This window comes from Phocoena phocoena, chromosome 20 (genome assembly GCF_963924675.1).
Source record: "Phocoena phocoena chromosome 20, mPhoPho1.1, whole genome shotgun sequence".
NCBI lineage: Eukaryota > Metazoa > Chordata > Mammalia > Artiodactyla > Phocoenidae > Phocoena > Phocoena phocoena.
In genome coordinates, this window is record NC_089238.1 from 2564010 (window position 1) to 2591610 (window position 27601).

The following is a 27601-nucleotide window of genomic DNA, read 5'->3' on the forward strand; positions in this document are numbered from 1 at the left end:
CCAATATACCACCTTACATCACACACTATGAAAAGTAAAATATAGAATTAACAGAGCCACATTAAAAGAACATGCCAATATCTTTGGCACAGTCTGCCCTCTGGTAAAGTGGCATAATGGAGAAAAAGTAGGCAGAAGAAATTCTGAAAAACTTTACTAATATATCTCAAGATGGGCAAGATGTAGGCAGCACTGGACAAAGGTACATAACATTTCTCTAGGTAACCTTCATTCTAGATAAATACTAGTTTGAACAGGAAAGGCAAGTTGGCAGTATCTATCAAAATATGCCTATCCTTTGATCCAGCAATTTAATTCTCCAAAAATATTGGTAAAAAATTTCAAAAGCATATGTGAAAGACTGTTAATTGCAACCCTGTTTTTAAAAATAAATCCTAGCTCCACAGTGAGGCCTACCCTAACTAAATGCTTATTTGAGATCTGCTGGTGAAGATGGATTTATAGAGAACTGTTTATCCTCCCATCTGAAACAATAAAACACTGGACAAAACATGAAACCTTGGCATTCAAGACACTGGATAACAGGCAATGAAACAGAGACTGCTGAAAAATGGGAAACAAATGAGATGAGTACTATGATTTCTCCAGATAACTGCATGGAAAGTTTCCAGGCTGTTGCCTCCCAAAGTTGAGGAAATGAAGCTAAAAGTCACGGAGACTGAGGTGACTGGAGTTCACAGGATGAAGTGCCTGAAAGCTCTTAGAGGAAAAAACCCTAGACATCTGCAGAATTTTTAGGTGAATTTTACCTGAATACTCATCAGAACATGCATGTGAAGAAATTACCTGAAGCAGGGGAAAAAAACTGATAGAACTACAAAAAGAAATAGACAAATCCAAATCTTTAAAGTAAAGACTGTTACAAGAAACAAAGAAGGACACTACATAATGATCAACGGATCAATCCAAGAAGATATAACAATTGTAAATACATATGTACCCAACATAGGAGCACCTCAATATATAAGGCAAATATTAACAGATATAAAAGGAGAAATCCACAGTAATACAATAATAGTAGGGGACTTTTAACACTCCACTTACATTAATGGATATAAAAAACACACACTTAAGTAACACAGTAGAGCAAATGGTCTTAACTGAAACCTATAGAGCAGCAGTCCCCAACCTTTTTGGCACCAGGGATTGGTTTCGTGGAAGACAATTTTTCCACAGACTGGGGTTGGCAGGGCGGATGGTTTCGGGATGATTCAAGCACATTTCATTTGTTGTGCACTTCTATTATTCTTATATTGTAATAATATAATGAAATAATTATACAACTCACCATAATGCTGACAGGAGGTGGAGCTCAGGTGGTAATGCGAGCGATGGGGAGTGGCTGTAAATACAGATGAAGCTTCGCTCGCTTGCCTGCCGCTCACCTCCTGCCATGTGGCCTGGTTCCTAACAGGCCACGGACTGGTTGGGGACCCCTGCTATACAGCATACTATCCAAAAGCAGCAGAAGACACATTCTTTTCAAGTGCACATGGAACATTCTCCGGGACAGATCACGTGCTAGGTGGCAAAACAAGCCTCAGTAAATTTAAGAAAATTGAAACCATATCATCTTTTCTGACCACAATGCTATAAGGCTAAAAGTCAACTACGAGAAAAACTGCAAAAAACAGACACGTGTAGGCTGAATAAAATGCTACTAAACAACAAATGGGATCACTGAAGAAATCAAAAAATACCTAGAGATGAAAACATGACAATCCAAAACCTATGGGACACCACAAAAGCAGTTCTAAGAGGGAAATCTACAGTGATACAATCTTGACTCAGAAAACAAGGAAGAGCTCAAAAAACAACCTAACCTTACACATAAAGGAACTAGAGAAAGAAGAACAAACAAAACCTAAAGTTAGTAGAAGGAAAAAAATCATAAAGATTCAGAGCAGAAACAAATGAAATAGAGACTAAAAAAATAGAAAAGATCAATGGAACTAAAAGCTGGTTCTTTGAAGAGATAAATAAAATTGATAAACCTTTAGCCAGGTTCATCAAAAAAAAAAGGGAGAGGGCCCATTTCAATAAAATCAGAGGGCTTCCCTGGTGGCGCAAGTGGTTGAGAGTCCACCTTCGGATGCAGGGGACACGGGTTCGTGCCCCGGTCCGGGAAGATTCCACATGCCGCGGAGTGGCTGGGCCCCTGAGCCATGGCTGCTGAGCCTGCGTGTCCAGAGCCTGTGCTCCACAACGGGAGAGGCCACAACAGTGAGAGGCCTGCATACCACAAAACAAATAAATTTGAAAAAATAAAATCAGAAATGAAAAAGAAGTTACAACCGAAAACACAGAAATAAAAAGGATCATAAGAGACTACTACGAGCAATTATAGGCCAATAAAATGGACAACCTAGAAGAAATGAACAAATTCTTACAAAGGTACAATCACCCAAGACTGAGACAGGAAGAAACAGAAAATATGAACAGACCAATTGCCAGTACTGAAATTGAATCAGTAATTTAAAAACTCCCAACAAACAAAAGTCCAGGACAAGATGGCTTCACAGGTGAATTCTACCAAACATTTAGAGAAGTTAACAACTATCCTTCTGAAATGATTCCAGAAAACAGTAGAGGAAGGAACACTTCCAAACTCATTCTGTGCAACCACCATCACCCTGACAGCAAAATCTGACAGAGATTTCCTGGTGGTCCAGTAGTTAGGACTCCGTGCTGCCACTGCAGGGGGCCCAGGATCAATCCGTGGTCAGGGAGCTAAGACCCCACAAGCTGTGTGGCGTGGCCAAAAACAAAAAAACAAAAAACTCAGACAAAGATATCACAAAAAAAAGAATTACAGGTCAATATCACTGGTGAACATAGATGCAAAAATCCTCAACAAAATACTAGCAAACCAAATAATAGGTTAAAAGGATCACACAACCAATATCAAGTGGGATTTATCCCAGGGAGGCAAGGATTTTTCAATATCTACAAATCAGTCAATGTGATGATACACAACATTAAAAAACTGGAAAATGGGGACTCCCCTGGTGGCTCAGGGGTTAAGAATCCGCCTGCCAATGCAGGGGACACGGGTTCGAGCCCTGGTCCGGGAAGATCCCACATGCCGCGGAGCAACTAAGCCCGTGTGCCACAACTACTGAGCCCGCGTGCCCCAACTACCGAAGCCCACGCGCTTAGAGCCCGTGCTCCGCAACAAGACAAACCACCACACAGTAAGAAATCCGCACACTTCAACGAAGAGTAGCCCCCGCTAGCCGCAACTAGAGGAAGCCCTCACCCAGCAACGAAAACCCACCGCAGCCAAAAATAAATTAAAAAAAAAAAAAAAAAAAAACTGGAAAATGAAAACCATATGATCATTACCATAGATGCCGAAGAAGCTTTTGACAATATTCAACATCCATTTATAAAAACTCTCCAGAAAGTGGGCATAGAGGGAACATACCTCAACACAATGAAGACCATATATGATAAAGCTAACATCATAATCAATGGTGAAAAGCTGAATGCATTCTCTCTAGGAACAAGACAAGGATGCTCACTCTCACCACTTTTATTCAACATACTTTTGGAAGTCCTAGCCACAGCAAGCCAAGAAGAAAAACAAGAAAAGAAATCCAAATTGGAAAAGAAGAAGTACAACTGTCACTGTTTGCAGATGACATGATACTATACATAGAAAATCATAAAGACACTACCAGAATACTAGAGTTCATCAATAAATTCAGTCAATTTGCAGGATATAAAATTAATATATAGAAATCTGTTGAATTTCTATATACTAACTACAAAATATCAGAAAGAAAAATTAAGGAAACAATTCCATTTGCCACTGCATTAAAAAGAATAAAATTCTGAGGAATAAACCTATCCAAGAGAGCAAAAGACCTGTATAAGACTGATGAAAGAAGCTGAAGACAATACAAACAGATGGAAAGATACACAGTGTTCTTGGATTGGAAGAATCAATATTGTTAAAATGACCATACTACTGAAGGCAATCTACAGATCAATTGCAATTCCTACCAAATTACCAATGGCATTTTTCACAGAACTAGAACAAAAAAACTTTAAATTTGTATGGAAACACAAAAGACTCCCAGTAGCAAAAGCAATCTTAAGAAAGAATGGAGCTGGAGGACTCATGCTCCCTGACTTCAGACTATAATACAAAGCGACAGTAATCAAAACAGTACCATACTGGCACAAAATCAGACAGATCAATGGAACAGGACAGAAAACCCAGAAATAAACCCACACTCTTATGGTCAATTAACCTACGACAAAGGAGGCAAGAATATAAAATGGAGGGCTTCCCTGGTGGTGCAGTGGTTAAGAATCCGCCTGCCAATGCAGGGGACATGGGTTCAAGCCCTGGTCTGGGAAGATCCCACACACCGCGGAGCAACTAAGCCCATGCGCCACAACTACTGAGCCTACGCTCTAGAGCCCACGGGCCACAACTACTGAGCCCACGTGCCTAGAGCCCTGCTCCGCAACAAGACAAGCCACCACAGTGAGAAGCCTGCATACTACAACAAAGAGTAGGCCCCGCTCATCACGACTAGAGAAAGCCCATGCGCAGCAACAAAGACCCAAAAAATAAATTAAAAAAAAAAAAAATATATATATATATATATATATAATGGAGAAAAAACAGTACCTTCAATAATAAGTGCTGGGAAAACTGGACAGCTACATGTAAAAGAATGAAATTAGAACATTCTATAACACCATATACAAAAATCAACTCAAAATGGATTAAATACCTAAACTTAAGACTGGATACTATAAAGCTCCTAGAGGAAAACATAAGCAGAACACTCTTTGACATAAATTGTAGCAATATTTTTTTGGATCCTTCTCCTAAAGTAACGGAAATAAAAGCAAAAATAAACAAACTGGACCTAATTAAGCTTAAAAGTTTCTGAACACAAAAGAAACCATGAACAGAACAAAAGACAACCTAGGGAATGGGAGAAAATATTTGCAAATGAGGCAACCACAAGGGATTAATTTCCAAAATATACAAACAGCTCAGAATCAAAAAACAAATAACCCAATTTAAAAAAATTTAAAAAATGGACAGAAGACCTAAACAGACATTTCTCCAAAAAAGATATACAGATAGCCAACAGGCACATGAAAAGATGCTTCACATTGCTAATCAGTAGAGAAATGCAAATCAAAACTACAATGAGGTATCACCTCACACCAGTCAGAATGGCCATCATCAAAAAGTCCACAAATAATAAATGCTGGAGAGGGTGTGGGAAAAAGGGAACCCTCCTACACTGTTGGTGGGAATGTAAATTGGTACAGCCAGTATGGAGAACAGTAAGGAGGTTCCTTAAAACACTAAACATAGTTACCATATGATCCTGCAATCCAACTCCTGGGCATATATCCAGAGAAAATTATAATTTGAAATGACACATGCACGACAATGTTCACTGCAGCACTATTTACAACAGCTAAGACATGGAAACAACCTAAATGTCCATCAAAAGATGAATGGATAAAAAAGATGTGGTATATATGTACAATGGAATACTACTCAGCCATAAAAAAATAAAATAATGCCATTTGCAGCAACATGGAGGACCCAGAGATTATATTAAGTGAAGTACGTCAGACAGAGAAAGACAGATATCAAATGATATTGCTTATATGTGGAATCTAAAAAAAATGATACTGATACAAATGAACTTATTTACAAAACAGCAACAGACTCACAGATACAGAAAACAAACTATGGTTACAAAAGGGGAAAGGTAGGGGAGGGAATAAATTAGGAGCTTGGGATTAAGAGATACACACTATTATATATAAAATAAACAACAATGACCTGTATAGCACAGGAAACTATATTCAATATCTTGTAATAACCTATAATGAAAAAGAATCTGAAAAACATATATATATATATACACATATATATATATAAAAGTAAATCACTCCACTGTACATCTGAAACTAACACAACACTGTAAATCAACTATACTTCAATTTAAAAAAAAAGACAAATCCACAATTATAATAGATTTTGACATGCATCTCCCGAAGAACAAGTTGACTGAAAATCAGTAAGGGCACTGAAGACTTGAACACCATCAGCCAACTTGATCTAGTTGACATTTAAAAAACACTCCACCCAAGAACAGTAGAATATGCATTCTTTTTAAATGCACCCAGAACATTTACCAAGATAGACAATATTCCGGGCCTTAAAACACATCTCAATAAATTTAAAAGGATTCAATTCATACAAAATGTTTTCTAACTAGAATGGATTAAGTTAGAAATCAATAATAGAAAGATAATTGGAAAATCCCCCAAATATTTGGATCTAAATAGCACAATTCTTAGTAACCCATGGGTTAAAAGAGAAATCAAAAGGCAAAACAAAGTATTTTTAATTGAATGAAACTTGTAACACAGCATATCAAAATATGTGGAATGCAGCTAACACATTACTTAGAAGGAAACATAATATTACTAAGTTGGAAAATAAAACTCTCAAATCAATGACTTCAATTTCCACCTTAACAAATTAGAAATTGAAGAGCAATGAAACCCAGTTACCATAAAAATGGAAGTAAAGAAATCAGTAGGAAACAGAAAAGACAAAAGCAGGTCAATAAAACCAATAAATCTTCACTCAGACAATATGAAAAAAAAAAAGAGAGATAACACACAAGTTACCAATATCTGGAATGGCAGGGATGACATCACCACAGTTATTAAACAGATAAGGGAATATTGGGAACTTTATGTAAATAAATCTAACCACTTAGATAAAATGTAAAATTTTTCTTGGAAGAACCAAACTGCCAACCTTACTCAAGAAGAAATAATTCTTCAACTTATTCCTGGTTTATCCTTTGTCAAGTGCTTTTTATAAAGGAATGTTTGATTTCTTGATATATCTGCCACAATTAGTAACACCCAGTTTCCCACAGCAAATTTTATAACCTTCATGAAATAAACACAAAGTGAAACTCACCTTTTGGGATCTTAAATAATGAAGCAGGCAAGGTAGATGAGCTTTTGTCTGTCAACAAAAAGATCATTAACTTTAAATTCATAGTCAAGAAGTGTCAAAAGCAGAATTAATGACCATGGAACATAAACTGAAAAACTTGTATCTTGCAAACGAATTTGAGGAAATATAGGATTGGTCAATTAAAAAAATAGGATTGAGTGTACAGTCTACCTTGGCTTTTTCCAAATAGCTGCTTGTTCTCTTCTAAATGACTCAAAGTTCATTCCATTCTTCGGCAATGTGGCAGGAGTACTGGGAATCAAACATACTGGGGCAGTAAGAAATGATTGAGGCAAACTTGGCACGAGGTCATCGAGCAGATGCCCACAGGATGTAGGTTCCGTGTCATGTGGTGCCAGCAGTGGAGGAAAAGGTGGGCTTGCTCCTCGAGGTGGCGGGGCCCGAGGGGGGTGGCCCGAGATGCAGCCAGAGCAGTGGAGGGGTCTGCACTTTAAGAAGTTAAATTACATGTCAAGTTCTTGACTTTAAAATCAGGTGGGAAATTGGGGGCTTTCTCATTTCTAACCTGTTACATCTGCCTGAATTGCCTGCATTTCTGCATATATGAGAAAGAAACTGCTGAAGAAAAACCCACACGTTTGAAGATTAAATTATTTGATGCTTATTAGCCAATTTCTGAATTCTTATGTATTTCCAGGAGTGTGTGACATATCAGAAAACGGCACAGAAAGTATCACATAATGAATGGGTCTTTCCCATCATGATTTAAATCCCAGCATTTTCAGTTACTTCTGTAATTCCTCTGTACTCATTACAGTTGACCCCAAATCACTTGGGTCTGAACTGCATAGGTCCACTTATTCAATAGTAAATTTAATTCTGTATCTATTAAAAAAGTGGAATTTGTAATTTAAACCTTCCAAATATTTTCAGATACCATGCTGTTATTGCTAGTTTAGTTCTGTATGGACAGGGAATATACTTTATGTAACTAAATTTTAAAAATTTATTAAGATTTGTTTTACGGTCTCTCTTGGTGAAATGTTCCATGTGGAAAGAACATTTGGAAGACTTGGAAAGAAAGTGTATTCTACTCTTGTGGAGTGGAATGTCTTATAAAGGTCAACTCATTAATTTGGTTGATCATGTTGTTCAGTTTTATATTCTTACAGATTTTCTACTTGTTCTATCAATGACTGAGAGAGAAGTGGTGAAGTTTCTAATGATAATTGTAGACTATTTACACTTTCTTTTTTCCTTTGTGAAATTTGCACCTCTGTAGTTTGATGCATATACGTTTAGGATTGTTATGTTTACCTAGAAAATTTATTGTTATGTAGTGTTTGTCTTTTTCCCTGATTATATTCCTTACTCTAAAGTCTACTTCATCTGATATTAAAAATGAATTCAGCTTCCTTTTTACCAATGCTTGCATGATCTCTCTTTCCCCACTACTTAACTTTTACCTATGCCTTTAAAGTGACTTTCTGCTAGACAGCATATAGCTGTGTCCTGCTTTTTCATTCAATCTTATAATCTGTCTTTTAACTGGTGTGTTTTGACCATTTATATTTGATGCAATTTTTTATATATTTGGATTAAAACCCACCCATCCTCTTAACTATTTTCTAATTGTTCTGCCTATTCTTTGGTTTTTGTTCTCTTTCTGCCTTCTATTGGGTTAACTGAGGATTTCTAATTATTCCATTTTATTCTGTTAACTGCTTACATCTCTTTAAAATGTTTTAGAGGTTATTGTAAGGTTACAATATGTCTTTAACTAACCAGAATATATCTTCAAGTAATGTAACATTAACAAGTAAAGATATTACACAATATATTTCTTAATTTCTCCCTCACATCCTTTGTGCTTCTGTCATCTATTTACACTGATATATGCTATAGCATACTGTTTTAGACAGCTTTTAGGTAGATAAGTTAAAAAAAAAACTATCTTACCTTCATTTATTCCATTTCCAGATCTCTTTCTTTGTGCATCTCCTTCTGTTTAAAGAACTGTTAAATAAAGTTAGAGTAGGGTCTTCTGGCAATGTATTTTCTGTTTTTTCCTCCTCTGAGAAAGTCATTTCTCTATCAATTCTGAAAGACATTTTCATGAAAAATTTCATAAAGACAGTTTTTTCCCCCTTTTGTTCCTACGTAACGTCTTTTTTAAAAAAGTCTTTCCTTGTATTCTTTGAAGCTTTATAGATTTTTGTTCTGGTGTCATTATCTATTGTTTATTCAAATATTTCTTCCCACCCAATTTCTCTATTCCTTCCAGGAATCCAATTCTGCATGTGTTGGACCAATAGATCTTTTCCCACAGCTCTTGCATGATTTGTTCTGTGACCCCTGCCCTCCTCTGTGTTTCAGTTTTGCTATTCTTATTGACTTACCTTCAAGTTGACTTCTTTCCTTGGCTATGTCAAGTATACCTTTGAGCCTGTTGAAGGTATTGTTCCCACCTCTTTACTGTGCTCATTTCAGTATTTCCATTTGATTCTCATAGTTCCATCTCTGATCAAATGACCCATCTAATTTGCCTGTTGTACACTTTTTTCATTAGAGCCTTTAACATATTATTTAAAATTCTGTGTGAGGTAGTCTGGGTCTAGTTCTTGACTGCTTTGTCTTTTGGTGGGTGGTGACTTTTCTTGCATTTTTGTATGTCTTGTAAATTTTTATTTTTTGGCCCAAACCCAGGTATCTCATGTAGGACAGTAGAAACAGAGGTAAACAGATTTAAGCCCTAGAAATGGTCATGTCATTCCTTCTGTTATTCCCTTCATGTAGGTTTTCATTAATATAAAAATTGGACTAGGTTTAAGGTTGCTCCTTGCTGTGGTTACCCTAAGTTCATCACAGCCTTCAAAATTCACTAGTGATTCCTTAGATTTAGGGCATGTTTTCCATGGGTTAATCTCAATGTCTGTGTGACCTTCAAATTTCAGTGTTCTCTTTGGATTATGCCTTAGAGACAGGACAGCTAAACTAAGATGTTTTCATTCATTCATTCAATATTATTGAGTACTTATTACTTCCTATGTGCCAGTCACTATACTAAATGCTGGAACTTGTAACTCCCCTAATACTCCACAACCCTCTGCCTTTAGTTTGTACCTCTGTACTTTCTCTTGCCTTCAATAGCCTCCCAACTTTTCTGTGCCTAGTAAATTTCTATTCTCCCTTTAATACTATCGCTGTCTCCAAGTGATCCATCACCATGGAGTTCATCATCCTCTATATTACCTGTGTACCTTATATGCTTCCGTATTTAAATATCCTGTATTCCCTAAACTGTAAATGCCTGCAGACAAGAACAGTGTCTTATTAGTACATATTAGGTTTGTGACCATTATTTTGGAACCAACTTCTATGGCAGACTGACAGAGGACTTAACAAAGTAGAGGGGTGTGTGTATAGGATAGGGAGAAAAAACATGCCCCTCCATGAGCCTTCTCTATGCTGTTTGCTCATCCATTTGCTTGAAGTGTTGATTTTTTATGCTGATCTTGCAGACTGATATGACAAGTTTAAATGGAAAATTGTTCTATTATCCTACATGCATGCTCCCTTCACAAATCCAGTTGTCGTCTTCTCAGCTGTGGTCAAAGTTAGAGGGACCTAATCCATGTGGTCAAACATTTCACAAAGTTGTCTTAGATATAGGTGCTTTCAAAAGTAGCTTTTGCAACAGAAAAACGCACACAGAAGAGTCCAACTGTATATAACCTAATTCCAAAAAAGAATTCTGATTTTATTTCTTACACATTTTGCACAAACTGGAAAGCAGCATTGAAAACTATTATATATATGGTGAACAGCTGACATGAAAGAGCCTGGCACATAAATGCAGGGTTTTTCCCATGTATTAGTCAGTTTAGGTTGCCATAACAAAATACCATAGACTGGGTGATGTAAACAAAATTTATTTCTCACAGTTTGGGAGGCTGAAAGTCTGAGATCAGGATGCCACAAGGTTGGATACTGATGAGGGCTAGTTTCTTGGCTTGCAGATAGCCACCTTCTTGCTGTGTCCTCACGTGGCAGAGGTATCTGGTGTCTCTTCTTTAAAAACACTAATCCTATTATGAGGGCCCCACCCTCATGACCTCATCTAACCCTTATTATCTCCCAAAGGCCTCAATTCCAAATACAGTCACATTGGGGGTTAGGGTTTTAACAAACGAATTTTGGGAGGACACATTCAGTCCATGACATCCCATTCTCCACCAATCACTTGTACACCAGTGTTTTCACATGAAAATACCAATGTTTATTCATATAAATATAAATTCATTTTCAAACAAAACAATAACAAATGATTTCTCCTTGTTCTGAAGTTCCTCATTCTTCAATACATCCTGTTTTTTTTTTCATTAGCTTGTCCCAGGCTTGTTAGATTTTTCACACCATTAAGATCATATGTCTTCATATCCATAGAGACAGTATGGTAATGACTCTATTGCGTCACACAATTATGAGTGCTATCTTTACTCAATCTTCTTTATTCTCAACCAGAAGTTTCTGCCAGCTGAAAATGGCACCCTGGTTTGTGAGGAAATCCCTTCTGTGTGATACTTCTAGTTCTAAGGGACAAACTCAAACTCTTTCTTCATGTTACCTTAAATCAGGCTCACAGCTCCATCCAGAAAAATGGATTTACAATTCACTTTGTTGTACATAACCAATGAAATAGCTTTAAAATTACATTGGAAATAAAGTACCAGTTATTTTTATCAAATGAAGAATGCTCTTCATTAAAAATGACTGATCCAATCATCTGAGCTTGCTATTTTGAAACAAAGACCTATAATAAAGTCACTGCCTCAGTTGATTTCAAATACTCAGGTCAAAATCACCAATGACTTTTGCTCTTTGGGTTTCAAAGTGGGACACACCATCAAACTGTCCCATTTTTACACAATTTATGTTATAGACAAATGCATTTTCCCATGCCTGTGTCTCTGCTACTTTGCTAGCCTCCCTCTTAGCTTTTACATATTTAAAACAATCTTAAGCCTTTTCCTCAGAATGTGTATTCTGATGTCGAATCAAGGATGAGCTCCGACTATATGCCTTCCCACATTTACTACACTCATAGGGTTTCTCTGAAGAATGACTTCTCTGGTGCCGAATAAGATCTGAGCCACTGCTAAATGCCTTCCCACATTCGTTACACTCATAGGGTTTCTCTCCAGTATGACTTCTTTCATGTAGAATAAGGGATGTACGCTGGCTAAAGGCCTTCCCACACGTTTTGCATGTATATGGTTTCTCTCCAGTGTGAATTCTTTCATGTTGGGCCAGGTGTGCACTCTGACTGAAGGCCTTCCCACACTGATCACATTCATAGGGTCTATCTTCAGTATGAATTCTCTTATGTCGAGTAAGAGATATTCGGTGACTGAAGGCTTTCCCACATTCCTCACACTGATAGGGTTTTTCTCCAGTATGGATTCTCTGATGTTCAATAAGAAATGATTGGCGGCCAAAAACTTTACTACATTTATTGCATTTGAAAGGTTTCTCTTCAGAATGAATGTTTTGATGTATTTTAAGGTTGGCAATTCCAGAAAACATCTTCCCGCATTCCTTACATTCAAACAGTTTCTTTTTCTTTGTATGAACTTTCTGATGTTGAATAAGGGATGAATGCCGGTTGCAGACCTTCTCACATTTATTACATCTGTATAGTTTCTCTCTATTATGAATTCTTACATGTAGAGTAAAGGTTGAAAGCCGCATGAAGATCTTCTCACATTTATCACATTTGTAGGGTTTCTTTGAGGTGTGAATTTTCTGATGAAGCATAATGGATGAAATCCTATTAAAGAATTTCCCACATTTTCTGCATTTATAAGGATTCTGTGCATGGTGACTTCGCTGCTGTAAACTCTGACTTAAGGCCTTCTCACTTTCATGGGTTTTCTCTCCAGTATGAATTCTTTTATGTACAACAAGGACGGATTTCTTACTGAAGCCTCTCCCACATTCATTGCATTTATGTATTTTCTTTCCATTGTGAATTTTCTTATGGAGTAAAAAAGATGACTTTCGAATGAAGGCTTTCTCACATTTTCTGCACTGGTAGACATTTTGGACAAGGTGGATTTTCTGATGTATACTGAGAGATTGGCATTGACTCAAGGCCTTCCCACAGTCAAAGATTTCCTTTTCATCGTGACTTCTCCCATGTAAAATAAGGGTTGTTCTTTGAATGAAGCCTTCCCCACATTTATCACATTCATAGCTTTTCCTTCCATTGTGAATTTTCTGATGAAGAATAAGGGATGAGATCTGTCTGAAAGCTTTTCTACAATTACTGCATTCATAAGGCTTCTCTCTAGTATGAGAGTTCTCATGAAGTTTAAGAGATAAGCTTTGACTAAAGAATTTCCCACAGTCGTTACATTTTAGAGATTTCTTCTTTGAATGCACTTTCTTGGGTTTTATTAGGACTGAATTTTTCTTGCAGCCTCTCTTTCCTGTGGGAACTTTTTGTGGTGCAGAAACTGCTTTCTGATAGATGCTTTGCCCAGATTTGTTGCACTGATATGGAGATAACTTCTTGGTCTCACATTTAGACCCTAAGTCTGAAAGACATCAAGAAATTCAATTTGTTTTCCTGTGCTAGAAAAATAAAGCTATTTGCAATCATTATCATAATAACAATGATAATCAGAATAACTTTTTAGTGTCACATTATGGTTTTAACACAGTAAGGGCTTTATAGAAACATTTCATAACTGAAATTCAGGGAAGCGCAATTGGAAATGAATAAAGGTTTTATTTAGAGAATAAATGTATACCATATACCACATTAAACTCCATATATTGTTCAGCAGATGAATGTAGTTTTATTATAGGAAATGTCCAGAAAAGGCAGAAGGTAAAATACAGACAGAAGGTAAATTACTGGTTGCCTGTGGCTGAAGGTGGGAATGGGGATTATCTGTAAATGGTCATGAGGGATCTTACTGAGGTGACAAAACTGTTCCAAAACTGGTTTATGGCGATGGTGGCACAACTTGGTAAATTTAGCAAAAACTACTAAATTATACACTTAATATGGATGAATTTTACAGTATGTGGCTCAATAAAGTTGTAAATTTTTTTATATGTATTCTTAAAATCGAATCTTAAAAAAAACAAACTGGACTTCTGGTTTCTGGCTCCTCATGTAAAAGTTTGGAAGTCACCATTTTGCCCTACAACTCTTCTTAGATCCATTATAGAGGGGAGGGCACGGGGCGAACCACTTCCTCCAAGACTGGAGAGACAAACCGAAGCTTACTGAAGCAGAGACTCAGAAGCATAACCACCATGGGAACCTGTGCTGGGGCAGGAAAACCTAAACTATAATTAATGAGTTGTTGGAGGCTCAGTGCCAACAGCTCTGAGAGTTAAAAACTCCAGGGGGACCTAGTCAAAGCAGCCCACACAATATGGCAAGATTTACCTTTAGGAGTTTGATCAGATTCTCACCTTAAATATAGGAGAAAAATTATCTTGGGCTGCCTCCAGGGGGTGGGGAAAAGGAATCATTTTGAAATATGCCAGATCAGTCTGTTCCTCTTAACCAGGCCTGCCCTCAGGGGACACTAGGTAGGTAACCAGAGCCTACCAGGCTGAGGTATTATCAGAGCTTAATTGACCTGGGGAAGGAAAATATCCAACTCCACCTGGCTCTAGCCAGCTTGTCCCACCTAACGTGGGAGGGAAAAACAGAATCATTTGTGATGTTCACAATCCAGAGAAGTTTCACTAAAAGACTGAAAACCTAATCATAGGACTAAAGACTTCTTCCCTCCCCCACCTCACCATCACATCACTAAAGACCTATTTAGAGCAGTTCCTTTTAAATGGTATATCATGGTTGGCTATCAAGAAAAAATTAGAAGACATACCAAAAGGCAAAAAACACAACTTGAAGAGACAAAGCAAGCATCAAAACCAGATTCAAATATGGCAGGGATGTTTGACTTATCAGGTCAGAAATTTTAAACAAGTATGTTTAATATGCTAAGGGCTCTAGTGGATAAAGTATACAGCATATTAGAAGAGATGGGCAATGTAAGCAGAAAGATGGAAATCCTAAGGAAGAAACAAAATGAAATGTTAAGAGATCAAAACCACTGTAGCAGAAATGAAGAATGCCTTTGATGGGCTTTTTGGTAGATTTAACACAGCTGAGGAAAGATTCTGCGAGTTAAAGAATTTATCAATAAAATCCTCAAAACCTGAAAAGCAAAGAGAACAAAGACTGAAACAACAGAACAAAATATCCAAAGACTGGAACAATTACAAAAGAAATAACATATCTGTAATAGAAATACCAGAAGAGAAGAAAGAGAAAAAAGGATAATGACTGAAAACTTCCCCAAATTAATGTCAGACACTAAATTACATATCTAAGCTGCTCAAAGAACACGAAACAGGATAAATGTTAGGAAACCTATACCTAGGCGTGTAATTTTTTTTTTTAGGCATATCATTTTTAAACTGCAGAGTATCAAAGAAAAAATCCTGAAAGAAGCCAGAGGGAAAAAAGATTCCACCTATAGAGGAACAAAGATTAGATTTACATTCAACTTCTTAGAAACCATGCAAGCAAGAAGAGAGTGGCATGAAATATTTAAATTACTGAGAAAAAACCCCACCAATCTAGTATTCTGTACCTTGTGAAAATTTCCTGCAAAAGTGAAAGAGAAAGACTTCCTCATATAAACAAGTATTGTGAGAACTTGTTGCCAGTACACGTGCCTTGCAAGAAATGTTAAAGAGGTCCTTTGGAGAGAAGGAAAATAATGTAAGTCAGAAACTCGGATCTACATAGAGAAAGGAAGAGCACTGAAGAAGGAATAAATGAAAGCAAAAAAAAAAACCTCTTTTATTATTTTTGATTAGTCTAACAGATAACAGTTTATTCAAAATAATAATAGCAACAATGTATTTGATTACATATGCTTATATATTTATCTTATGTGTGTGTGTATGCTAATGTATACTTATATATATGAGTGAAGTAAATGACAGCAATGAAAGAGGGGATGGGAGGAAGGAGTTAGCATTACTTTATTATAAGGTACTCATGCTATCCACAAAGTGGTACAGTGTTATTTAAAAGTGGACATGGATTAACTGTAAATGTGTACTGTGAGCTCTAGGGCAACCACTAAAAAGAGTTTAAAAAGTAAAAAAAAAAAAAGTATAAAAAAAGAAAGTATGCTACGGATAGAAAATGGAACCATATAAAATGTTCATTTAAAAGGCAGAAAAGAGTGGAAGACAAAAATAGGAACAAAAAATAAAGGTAACAAATAGAAAACAGTAACAAAATGGTAGATATAAATTCAACTACATCAATAATCACTTTAAATGTCAATGGTCTAAATGCATCAATTAAAAGAGATTTTTCAGGGTGCATAAAAAACATGACCCACCTGTATGCTGTCTATAAGAAACCCACTTTAGATATGAAGACACATATGGATTAAGAGTAAATGAATGGAGAAAAGTAGACCATGCTGACACTTATCAAAAGACAACAGAAGTAGCTATATTAATTCTAGATAGAGCAGGCTTAAAAACATGGAAAGTTATCATGGATAAAGAGAGATATTACATAATGATAAAGGGGTCAATTCTTCAGGAAGACATAACAATTCTTAACATGTATGTACCTAACAACAGAGCATCAAACTACATGAGACAAAAACTGATAGAACCACAAGAGAAATAGATGAATCCACTATCATAGTTGGAGGCTTCAACACCCTCCTCTCATAAATGGACACATCCAGCAGGCAGAAAATCAGTAAGGACATAATGGAACTCAACCACACCATCATTCAACTGGATATAATTGACACCTATAGAGTATTTCATCCAACAGCAGAATTAACATTATTCTCAAGCTCACGTGGACCATGCACCAAGACAGACTATATTCTGGGCCATAAAACGCACCTAAACAAATTTAAAAGAATAGAAATCATACTGTCTGCTTTCAAACCACAATGGAATTAAACTGGATATCACTAACAAAAAGATGACTCGAAAATCCCCAAATACGTGGAGATTATACAGCACACTTCTAAATAACACATGGGTCAAAGGAGAAATCTCAAGAGAAATTTTAAAATACTTTGAACTAAATGAAAATGGAAACACAGCTTATCAAAATGTGTGGGATGCACTGAAAGTAGTGCTTAGAGGGAAATTTATAGCACTGGATGCATATAATAGAAAAGAACAAAAACCTAAAGTCAAAAATTTAAGTTTCCCCCTTAGGAAACTAGAAAAAGAGCAAATTAAATCCAAAGTAAGCAGAAAAAAAAAAGAATTAGAGCAAACCATTGAAAATGAAAACAGGAAATCAATAGAGAAATACAATGAAATAAAAAGATGGTTCTTTGAAAATCAGTAAAATTGGTAAGTCTCTAGATAGACTAAGAGAGAGAGAGAAGACACAAATTAATATCAGAAATCAAAGAGGGGACATCACTACATATTTCATGGAAATTAAAAATATAATAAAAGAAAACTGAACAATTCTATGCCCACAAATCTGATAATCTAGATGAAATTGATCAATTCCTTAAAAGACATAATTTGCCAAAACTCACACAAGAAAAAGATGATGTGAATAGGCATATATCTATTTAAAAAACTGAATCAGTAATTAATAAACTTCAAAAACAAAGTACCAGGCCCATTATGTGTTCACTAGTGAATCCTACCAAACATTTAAGGAAGAAATCATTCCAATTCTCCATAATCTCTTTCAGAAGACAGAAGCAGAGGGAATACTTACTCATTGTGTAAGGCCATCATTACCTTAATGCCAAAACCAGAGACATCACAACAAAGTAAAACTACAGACCAATATCCCTGGATAAATACTGATGCAAAACTCCTAAACAAAATACTAGCAAACCAGATTCAACAACATATTAAAAGGATCATACACATGAGCCAGTGGGATTTATACCTGGAATGCAAGGATAGTTTAATATGGGAAAATAAATGTAGTCTATCACATTAACAAATTAAAGGATAAAAACCAGACGATCATCTCAACTGATGCAGAAAAAGCTTTTGACAAAACTTAACATGATAAAAACACTCAAAAAAATAGGAATAGAAGGAACTACCTCACTGTTTGAAGCAATCAATGAATTCAGTAAAGTGGCAGGATATAAAATCAACACCCGAAAATCAGTTGTGTTTCTATACACTAACCATGACCACTCCGTAAAGGAAACTGAGAAAACAATCCTATTTATTATAGCATCAAAAAGGATAAAATATTTAGGAACAAGTTTAACTAAAGAGATGAAAGACTTGTACACTGAAAGCTACAAACATAGCTAAAAGAAATCAAAAGACACAAATAAATGGAAAGACATCCTGTGCTTGTGGATTGGAAGACTTAATATTGTAAAACTGTCCATACCACTCAAAGTTATCTACAGATTCAATGCAATCCCTATCAAAATCTCAATAACATCTTTTTGCAGAAATAGAAAAAAGTCCTAAAATTCATATGGAATCTCAAGGGACCCTGAACAGCCAAAACAATCTTGCAAGAGAGGAATGAAGCAGGAGGGCTCAGACTTCCTGATAATTAAGATGGTGTGGTAGTAGCATAAAGATAGATATGTAGACCAAAGGAAGAGAATGGAGAGCCCAGAAATAAACTCTTGCAAATCTGATCAAATGATTTTCAACAAGGGTGCCAAGACTATACAATGGGGAAAGAACAGTTTCTTCCATGCACGGTGTTGGGAAAACTGGGTATCTACATGCAAAAAATGAACTTGGACCCCTACCATACACCATATACAAAAATTAACTCAAAATAAATTAAAGACCTAAGTGTAAGACCTAAAACTATTAAACTCCTAGAAGAAAACATAGGGGAAAAGCTTCAGGACATTGGATTTGGCACTGATTTCTTAGACATGGCATCAAAGCACATGCTACAAAATGAAAAAACAGACAAATGAGACTACTTCAAACTTAACTTTTGCATGTCAAAGAAAACGACAGGGAAAAGGCAACCTATGGGTATTGTAAATCATATATCTGATAAGGGATTAACATGCAAAATATATAAAGAACTCCTACAATTTAAAAACAAAGGACAAATAACCCTGTTAAAAAATGGGCAAAGGACTTGAACAGACATTTCTCCAAGACAGACAAATGGCCAATAAACACATAAAAAGATCCTCAACATCACTCATCATCAGGGAAATGCAAATTGAACCCACAATATCACCTCACACCATAAGGATGGCCACTATCAAAAACACCCCAGAGGACTTCCCTGGTAGTCCAGTGGTTAAGACACCATGCTCCCAATGCAGAGGGGCCCAATTCAATCCCTGGTCAGGGAACTAGATCCCACATGCCTTAACCAAGAGCCTGCATGCCGCACTAAAAGAGCCTGCATGCCGCAACTAAAGAACCCACATGCCGCAACTAAAAAGAACCCACATGCCACAGTAAGACCAGCATGCTGCAACGAAGATCCCACAAGCAGCAACGAAGATCCCGGGTGCCACAACTAAGACCCGGCGCAGCCAAATAAATAAATATTAAAAAATAATAATAACAACAAGTGCTAGTGAGCATGAGCAGAAGTTGGAATCCTTGTGTACTGTTGGTGGAAATGAAAAATCGTGCAGCCACTGTGGAAAACGGTATGGAGGTTACTCAGAAAATTAAAAACATAACTACCATATGATCCAGCAATCCTACCTCTGGGTACATACCCAAAGGAATTGAAATCAGGATCTCGAAGAGATATCTGTACTCCCATGTTCATTGCAGCATGATTCACAATAGCTAAGAGGGGAAGCAACCCAAATGTCTATTGACAGATGAATGGATAAAGAAAATGTGGTATATACATACAATGGAGTATCATATAGCCTTAAAAAAGAAGAAAATACTGTCACATACTACAACATGGATGAAACCTTGATGACATTATGCTAAGCAGAAAAAAGCCAGTCACAAAAAGTCAAATACTGCATGATTCCATTAATATGAAGTATCCATAGTAGTCAAAATCATACCAAGGGCTCAATGGAAGGGTGGGAAGAACTAGTATTTAGTGGATACAGAGTTTCAGTATTGCAAATTAAAGTTCTAGATAACTCTTGGTCAACAATGTGAATATACTTAACAGTACATTTAAAAATGGTTAAGATGGTAAATTTAATGTTATGTGCTTTTTACCACAAATAATAAATCTATAAAAACAAACAAAAAAACACAAAAAAATTTAAAAAACCCATAACTTGACCAACCAAAGAGGAATCTATGAGGAAAGGGAATGAGTTCTTGAAAAGCAGTCAAAATAAACAGTTATGGAAAAGATTTTTAATTTTTTTTTAAGGATTGAAGAAAATGATGCAAGTTTGATCATTTGAAATGCTATCATTAGAGAAATCAGAACACACTTTCTCTGAAGGGAAATATGAAAGCCGAGATAGGGGACTGGATAGGTGGGGATGAGGCTGTTAAAAGCTGAGCTTCTGGGACCGGAAGCTGGGGTTCAAACTCCAACTCTGCTGCCACTTCCTAGCTGGGTGACCTTGGGCAAGTCACCGAACCTCTCTGGCCCTCAGCTTCCTCATCTGTAAAATAGGAATAATAATAGTACCTACCTTATAGGGTTGTTGGGAGGAACCTGTACTTAAAAGAGTACCTAATGAGGAGCTTGTTAAATGTTGGTTATTCTCCCTCTTGGGGCTCATACTGAAGAGGCTGGCGTTTTCTGCACAAGCCTGGGGCCTCTGAGGTGGAGAAAGTGGCTCTCAACTATTATCTTAAAGATGTTGCCCTCTCATGATGGAGGGCACCTTTACACAGAATGTCAGCTTCTAAGCCTTGGTTCTCTGTCACTCACCCAAGCCCCGGCGTCTTTTCACTGGCTCCACCATCCAGGGTGCTTTCCCTTTTTCCAATAAGGTGATCACATTTGGCCTCCGAAAGGAAAGTCCTGCACACAGGAAAAACACTGGAACTGAGCATGATGTGGGCACCATGACATGCTTGACATGACACTGACACATGCTTGTCAGAGCCAAGCTTTGTGTCAACAAAAATGGGGCTTATTAGTGCAAGAGAAACATGGAGGATGTAAAGGATAGGTGGAGAATAAGAAGGATGAAAGTTCAGTCATAGCCAGCAGAGTTATTCATTTCTAACTCTACAAAGCCAACTATTTTCATGAAAAGTTGGACCAGAAACTCCTGAGGCTGGTTATTCAGCTATTGCCTTTCTGCTCCCAAGCCCACCGTTCTGCTGTAATCCACACTTCTATGCCAGGTGCTCCATGTCAGCATCCACCAATAGGGGTACTGGTGGTTTCAATTTATGCTTTTCTTTTTTTCCCTGCACTTCCAGAACTAGCCTCATCTTGCCCCCTCAGAAGGATAAACCAAGCAGTGCACCCCTCTCCTTCAGAAGTCTGAGTCCCTTCCTCAGAGTCCTAAAAACTCTCAACTCTTTCCTCTGTCCTCCCAGCCCTAGGATGGTGGCTGTGTCCTGCAGTTACCATCTGTGTCTAATATTCACCTTTTAATAGTACCTGTTAAGTCAATACTTCAAATTTTTTCTCTTAAAAACAAGCCAGGTGTCCTCAAAAGATTACATATATAGTTACCATATGACCAGCATATACCACTCCTAGGTATATACCCAAGAGAAATGAAAATATGCATCCACACGAAAATTTGTACGTGGACATTCACAGCAGCATATTCGTAACAGCCACACAGTGGAAACAAGCCAAATGCCCACCAACTGGTGAATGGATAAACAAAATGTGGAATATTATTTCGCCATAAAAAGGAATGAGGTATTGACACACACTACCATGTAGATGAACATCAAAAATATTACCTTAAGTGAACGACGCCAGACACAAAGGACAACATATTTGATTTCACGTTTATGGAATGCCAAGAACAGGCAAATTCATAGAGACAGAAAGTGGATTAGTGTTTGCCTAATCGGGCGGGATGAGTGGGCAGGGGGAAATAAAAAGTGATTGATGATGGGTATAGGCTTTCCTTTGGGGATAATGAAAATGTTCTAAAATTGACTAGGGTAATGGATGCACAACTCTGTAAATACATTAAAAAAAATCACTGAATTGCATACTGCAAATGGGTGAACTGTATAATATGTAAATTATACCTAAATAAAGCCATTAAAACCACAACAAAAAAAACTGGAGTGGCTTCTGTTTTCTTGACTAGACTGATTGATTCATGTCCCACGATGGGCCAGCTGTGGATTATGGGGGCAGGAGAGCCTTACCGAGAGAAACCAAGTTCTGGTAGTTTTCCAACATGACATCTTCATACAGATCCTTCTGAATGGGGCTCAGCCATTCCCACTCCTCCTGGGAGAAGTAGATGGCCAAATCCCCAAATGTGACTGGTGCCTGAAATGGAAAATCACACGTTCTTTCACTGTGGGCTTGTGCTTCCACATGGCTGAGAAAACGTTGGACTTCCAAACACGGGAGATACATGATGCCAGGATTCTATTAAGGAAACATTTGCGGTTCTGAGATCAAAAGGGGCAGGTGTATTAAACAAAACACAATACAACATGATAAAGATTTTGTTGCATAAAAAGCATATCAACTTGGATTTACGGGGCATTGACAAAGACAAGGCATTTTTCTAAGTACTCTGCATGTACTGGCTCATGTTAGCCAGTGACTGAGGCCCAGAAACGTGAGGTGACTTACTGAAGATCTAATAGCTTGTAAATGAAGGAGCTGGGGTTCAATTTGGGCAGTCTGGCTGCTGATTCATGTCCCTAACCACATGTGCCTGCATTATACATGGCAAAAGTTTATTTGCAGATGTAATCAACGTTACTAATCAGTTGACCTTAAAATAGGAAGAGTAGCCTGGATTATCCAGGTGGACCCGATGTCCTCACAGGAGCCCCGAAGAGCAAAGAATTTTCTCCAGCTGGTGGAAGAGAGCAGAAAGGGAAGTCTAGGAGATGTGAAGGATGAATGGGATGTGACCTGTTGCTGCTGGTTTGAAGATGGGATGAGGGAGCCACATGAAATGCAGGAGGGGGATCTAATTTTCCAATAACCAATGAGTTCAGAAGAGGACCCTGAGCTTCAGATGAGACCACAGCTGCTGACACCTTGATTTCACCCTTGTGAGACCCAAAGCAGAGGATCCAGCTAAGCCAAGCTGTATCTGAACTCCAGCCCACAAACTGTGTGATAATAAATGTGTGCTGTTTTGAATGGCCAACTTTGTGGCAATAGGGAATGAATACCCATAACTTAAGGGCAAAAGTGTCTATTATGAGAAACTACACTGAAGAGGCTTACTGTAGAAAATCACTTCATCATCTAAAGTCTTGAAACATGCTTATTTCAGGAGGCTGACTCACTGGCCTGGCTCCAACTAACTCAACCTGAATACAGGGTTATGAGGAGTCTCTTAGAGAGATGTCCTCCTTGTAAAAATGGGGTGTACATGTAAAAACAAAGCAACATCAAGAGATTAACTCTGGAGCACAGCATCCAATCCTCCTCTGCCCCAGCAGGTCCCACCTGGGTACTCATGTCCACCTCGAGAAATCATGGTGGCTCTGGTCTTCTCTCTGGGGACAGTATTCCTCCCAGCACAGGCAGAGACCCTGGAGATGCTGAATGAATAGGTGAATGGTCATGTGCACACTGAGAAAAAAGGAGAGGGGGTACGCTGAGTGGCCCTTCTCACGCTCCCACGCCCCGTGGTGGTGATGGAAGGAAACCAGGGACTATGTCTTGGTTGGGTCTCTGTGGGATAGGATGTTCCCATGGAAGGAAAGCAAATGGTTTCTTACACGATGGAACTTTCCCAAAGGACGAGGAACCACTACTTACCTTGGACTTGGATTTCCCGCGTGCAGCAGGCATCCTTTCCTCCCCCTTGAGGGTTTCAATTTGGAGAGGGGCAGAGTGCTCAGAAGGTGGGGCTGGGAGAGAAGAGAAGTCATGAGTCGACTGGGCCTTCTGGGTGGTCCCAGGGTCTCTAGGATAAGAATCCCCTGGCCCCACACCCTGGTCACACACACGTGCACAGACATGCACATTGTGGGAGGTCACAACATCTTCTGAAGCATTCCTGCCCCTTCTCAGGATCAGGGAGGGACCACGGCCAACACTATCTGTTCTTAAGATCACAGGAGGCTCCAGATCAGGAGGCAAATGAGACAGGCAGACACCTGTTCTTCCATTTGACAAGGAATTGTGGAGTGCTCATCAGGTGCCAGGCACTGTCCCCAGCGCTGGGGAGAGAGCAGAGTTAGAGCAGAGAGGTACTGGCTCCCAAGTACCTTACATTCCAGCAGGGAAGACAAGTCCAGATAGAACACAGTGTTAAAAAAAAAAAAAAGAACACAGTGTTAGCTGAGATCACTGCTATGCAGGAAAAAAAGGACCCGAGCAGGGGATGGAGTGACGGGGTGGCAGGGAAAGGCCTCTCAGAGGAGGCAACATTGAGCCGAGGTGTGACTGCAGTGTGAGCCACCTGGGCACTGGGAGAAGGGCATTCTGGGTAGACGTACAACAGGTGCAAGGGCCCTGCGGCAGGCACATGCTTGCAGGTGAAGGGAAGTGCGAAGGCGGGTGAGCTGACGCAGAGTGAGTGAGACGGGGAGTGGTGGACTAGGAGGTGTGTGAGGGCAGGAGGGGCCAGATCATGAAGGGCTGAGGAGCAGTTTGGAATTCATCCTAAGCGCAATAAGGCATCATGGGGGGTTGGTGGCTGAGCTGAGGAATGATGTGGCTGACCTAATATTTAACAAAATTTTTCGTGGTGGCTATGTGGCAAATAAACTGGGTATGTGTGGTGGGGGAGGGGCGAGGGGGAAGCAACAGCTGGAGAAGGGACTCATTAGATAGGTATGCAGAAATCTAGAAGGGTAATCTCAATGGTGTGCATTAGTGGGAGAGGAAGAGGTGAGACGTCAAGTATCACCTCCACAGGAGGCCCTCTATCACCCTGAGTCACTCTATACCTGTGCTGCCCAACACATGCCAGCAGCCACGTGAGACGCGGAGTTCTGGAAATAAGAAACTATTTAATTTTATTTCAATTTGTTTATTATTAAAACCATAATAAATGATAAATACTAAAATCACTGAATTAAAATTTATTATTAATCTAAAATTAAGAATTGATCCTTAATTCAGTTACTGTAAACTTTTAAGTATGTTTGGAACAACTTGGGTGTGTGAATCTACTTTTCCAATGGTAAATTTTATGAAATTTAAATACAGATCAATTAAGTGTCTGGATTGAGGTGCACTATACATGTAGAAGACACACCTGACTTTAAAGACTCAGTTAAAAAAGAAATAAAGAATGTAAAAAAATCTCACTGGTAATTGTTTATATTGATTACGAATTAAAACGGTAATATTTCAGATATACTGTATTGAGTTAAACAAAATGTATTATTAAAATTAACTTTAATAATTAATTTGTTTACTTTTTTCAATATGGCTTCTGGAAAATTTAAAATTCTGCCTTGCATTATGTTTCTACAGGACAGCACTGCTTCATACTATACAGTCTACGCCATTCTACTGCTCCATTTTCTGTGCAGTACCCCCGGCTTCCTGAAAAGGGCTTGTTTATGCAGGTACCATGTCCCCCATGTGACTTGGGCTCTATGAGAGCAGACACCTAAACTGTTTTGTTCACTCTCTCCTCCCATGTATGAGACCATACCCTGTGCAAAGCGGTGCTCAATAAAAATTATTGACTGACTTAGTAACCAGTCCAAAATGCTTCCTGGCATGCTGAAAGTGGGGTGGAGTGCAACCATTTTATGTTGAAACCACAGCACAGAGAACAGTTCTAACAGCAGTCATTTCAAGCCCTCTTGTCTTTGGAAAAGGGCAGGGTCTAAAAAAGGCCAAAATGGGGACTTCGCAGATATGACGAAATGAAGGATGCTGAGGTGGGGAGATGATCCTGGATCATCCAGGTGGGCTCAATGTGGTCATAAGGCCCTTACGAGAGGGAGGCAGGAGGTCAGAGACAGAGAAGATGATGGAAGCAGAGTCAGAGAGAAAAAGGTCTGGATACACTGTGCCACCAGTTTTGAAGATGCAGGAAGGGAATGCAGGTGGCATCTAGAAGCTGTAAAGGGCAAGGTCACACATTCTCCCCAGAGCCTCCAGAATGAACATGGCCCTGCCTAAACCATTTCAGACATCTGACCTTCAGAACCGTAGGAGAATGAAGGTGTGTTGGAAGCCACTAAGTTGGTGGTAATTTGTCACCAAAGCAATGGGAAACAAATACAGTGACCCTTCCATTTGTTCCTTCCCATTCATGTGCCCTATAAGTGGGCTTTTCTTCTCTTTTGTCAATGACCTGGTGCTAAAAAAAAAATGCATGATTCAGAGGAATCTCAGGGATGCGCTAAGGCCAGATGAAAGGGGCTGGTTGGAGATCACTGAGGTTAGCCTATGAGGTCACTCCAGCAGGGCAGAAAGGAGCCGTGGGACACCAGCCCTGCCTAACTCAGACTCACAGGTCCAGAAGGAGCTTGGAGCCCTGCCCTATCTTCACCTGGGTTACAGGGAACGGCTGGGTGGCCTGGTGTGTGTTAAACACCTCACTCTGAAGTTGGACCACCTGGGCTTGATGACTATTTTTATTAGCTGTGTTACCTTGGGCAAATTACTTAGCCTCTCTGTGCCAGTTTCCTCCCCTGTTAAATGGGGGCAACACAGAACTACTTCTGGAGTTGTTGTGAGGATTAGGTAAGAGTCTACATGTAGTATCTGGCCTTATTTTCCCTCCCATGAGCTATGAATTCAGGTCTCACAATTCTCCCCTTCCTCACACTGGCCTTCTTGCCAATCCCTGAATGAGCTGCCACAGTCCTGCCTCAGGACCCTGCCTGCAATGCTCTTTCCCCTGTCTCAGTTCCTCATTCCCTTCAATCTTTGTTCTAACCTCACCTTACCTGTGAGGCTCACCCTAACCACTGTATTTATTACTGCAACCTACCTCTGACCCTCCTATCCATCACCCTCCACCTCTCCCTTTCCCAGTTCTGACTTCTCTTTTCTCCACAGTTCTCCTCGCTGACACACTATGTGATTTGCTTCTGGTGCTTACAGTCTGTCCCAACCACGTGAGCATAAGCCCCACGTGCCCTGGGGACCAGGAGCTGGCACGTGGAAGGGGCTGGCTAACTATTCGCTACCTGAACGACTAAAGGCCCAGTAGTAAATACTTTCTTTACCATCACTTCTTCAAAGAGCCCTCCCTGGCCCACTTAGCTGGGGTAGGGGCCTCTTGAACATGCAGTAGGTGCCACTTCATTACGTGGGAAACTAATTCTATTGTTACTACGTCCGCCTTTGCCTTCACCTCCTGTTCTCCACTGCACGCTGTGAGTTGACCAACATTCCTGTGTGTAGCTGTGTGGCCTTGGGCAAGACACTGAACCTTACTGGGTCTTTACCTTGATCCTTTATGTCTGCAAAAGGAAGGTGAAGGGCTGCTGCTGTGAGGA

The 27601-nt window shown here is 38.8% G+C and overlaps 1 protein-coding gene across 1 annotated transcript; it reads right to left on the reverse strand.

The window, feature by feature from the left end:
- Positions 1 to 12028: 12028 nt before the first annotated feature.
- ZNF667 (zinc finger protein 667) lies at positions 12029 to 23978 on the reverse strand. The gene is made up of 4 exons (XM_065898871.1): positions 23946 to 23978; positions 22358 to 22484; positions 20940 to 21032; positions 12029 to 13608 (listed from the first exon to the last, which is right to left on the reverse strand). The coding sequence occupies exons 1-4, from the start codon at positions 23976 to 23978 to the stop codon at positions 12029 to 12031; spliced, it is 1833 nt and encodes a 610-aa protein (XP_065754943.1).
- Between the last annotated feature and the right edge of the window lie 3623 nt (positions 23979 to 27601).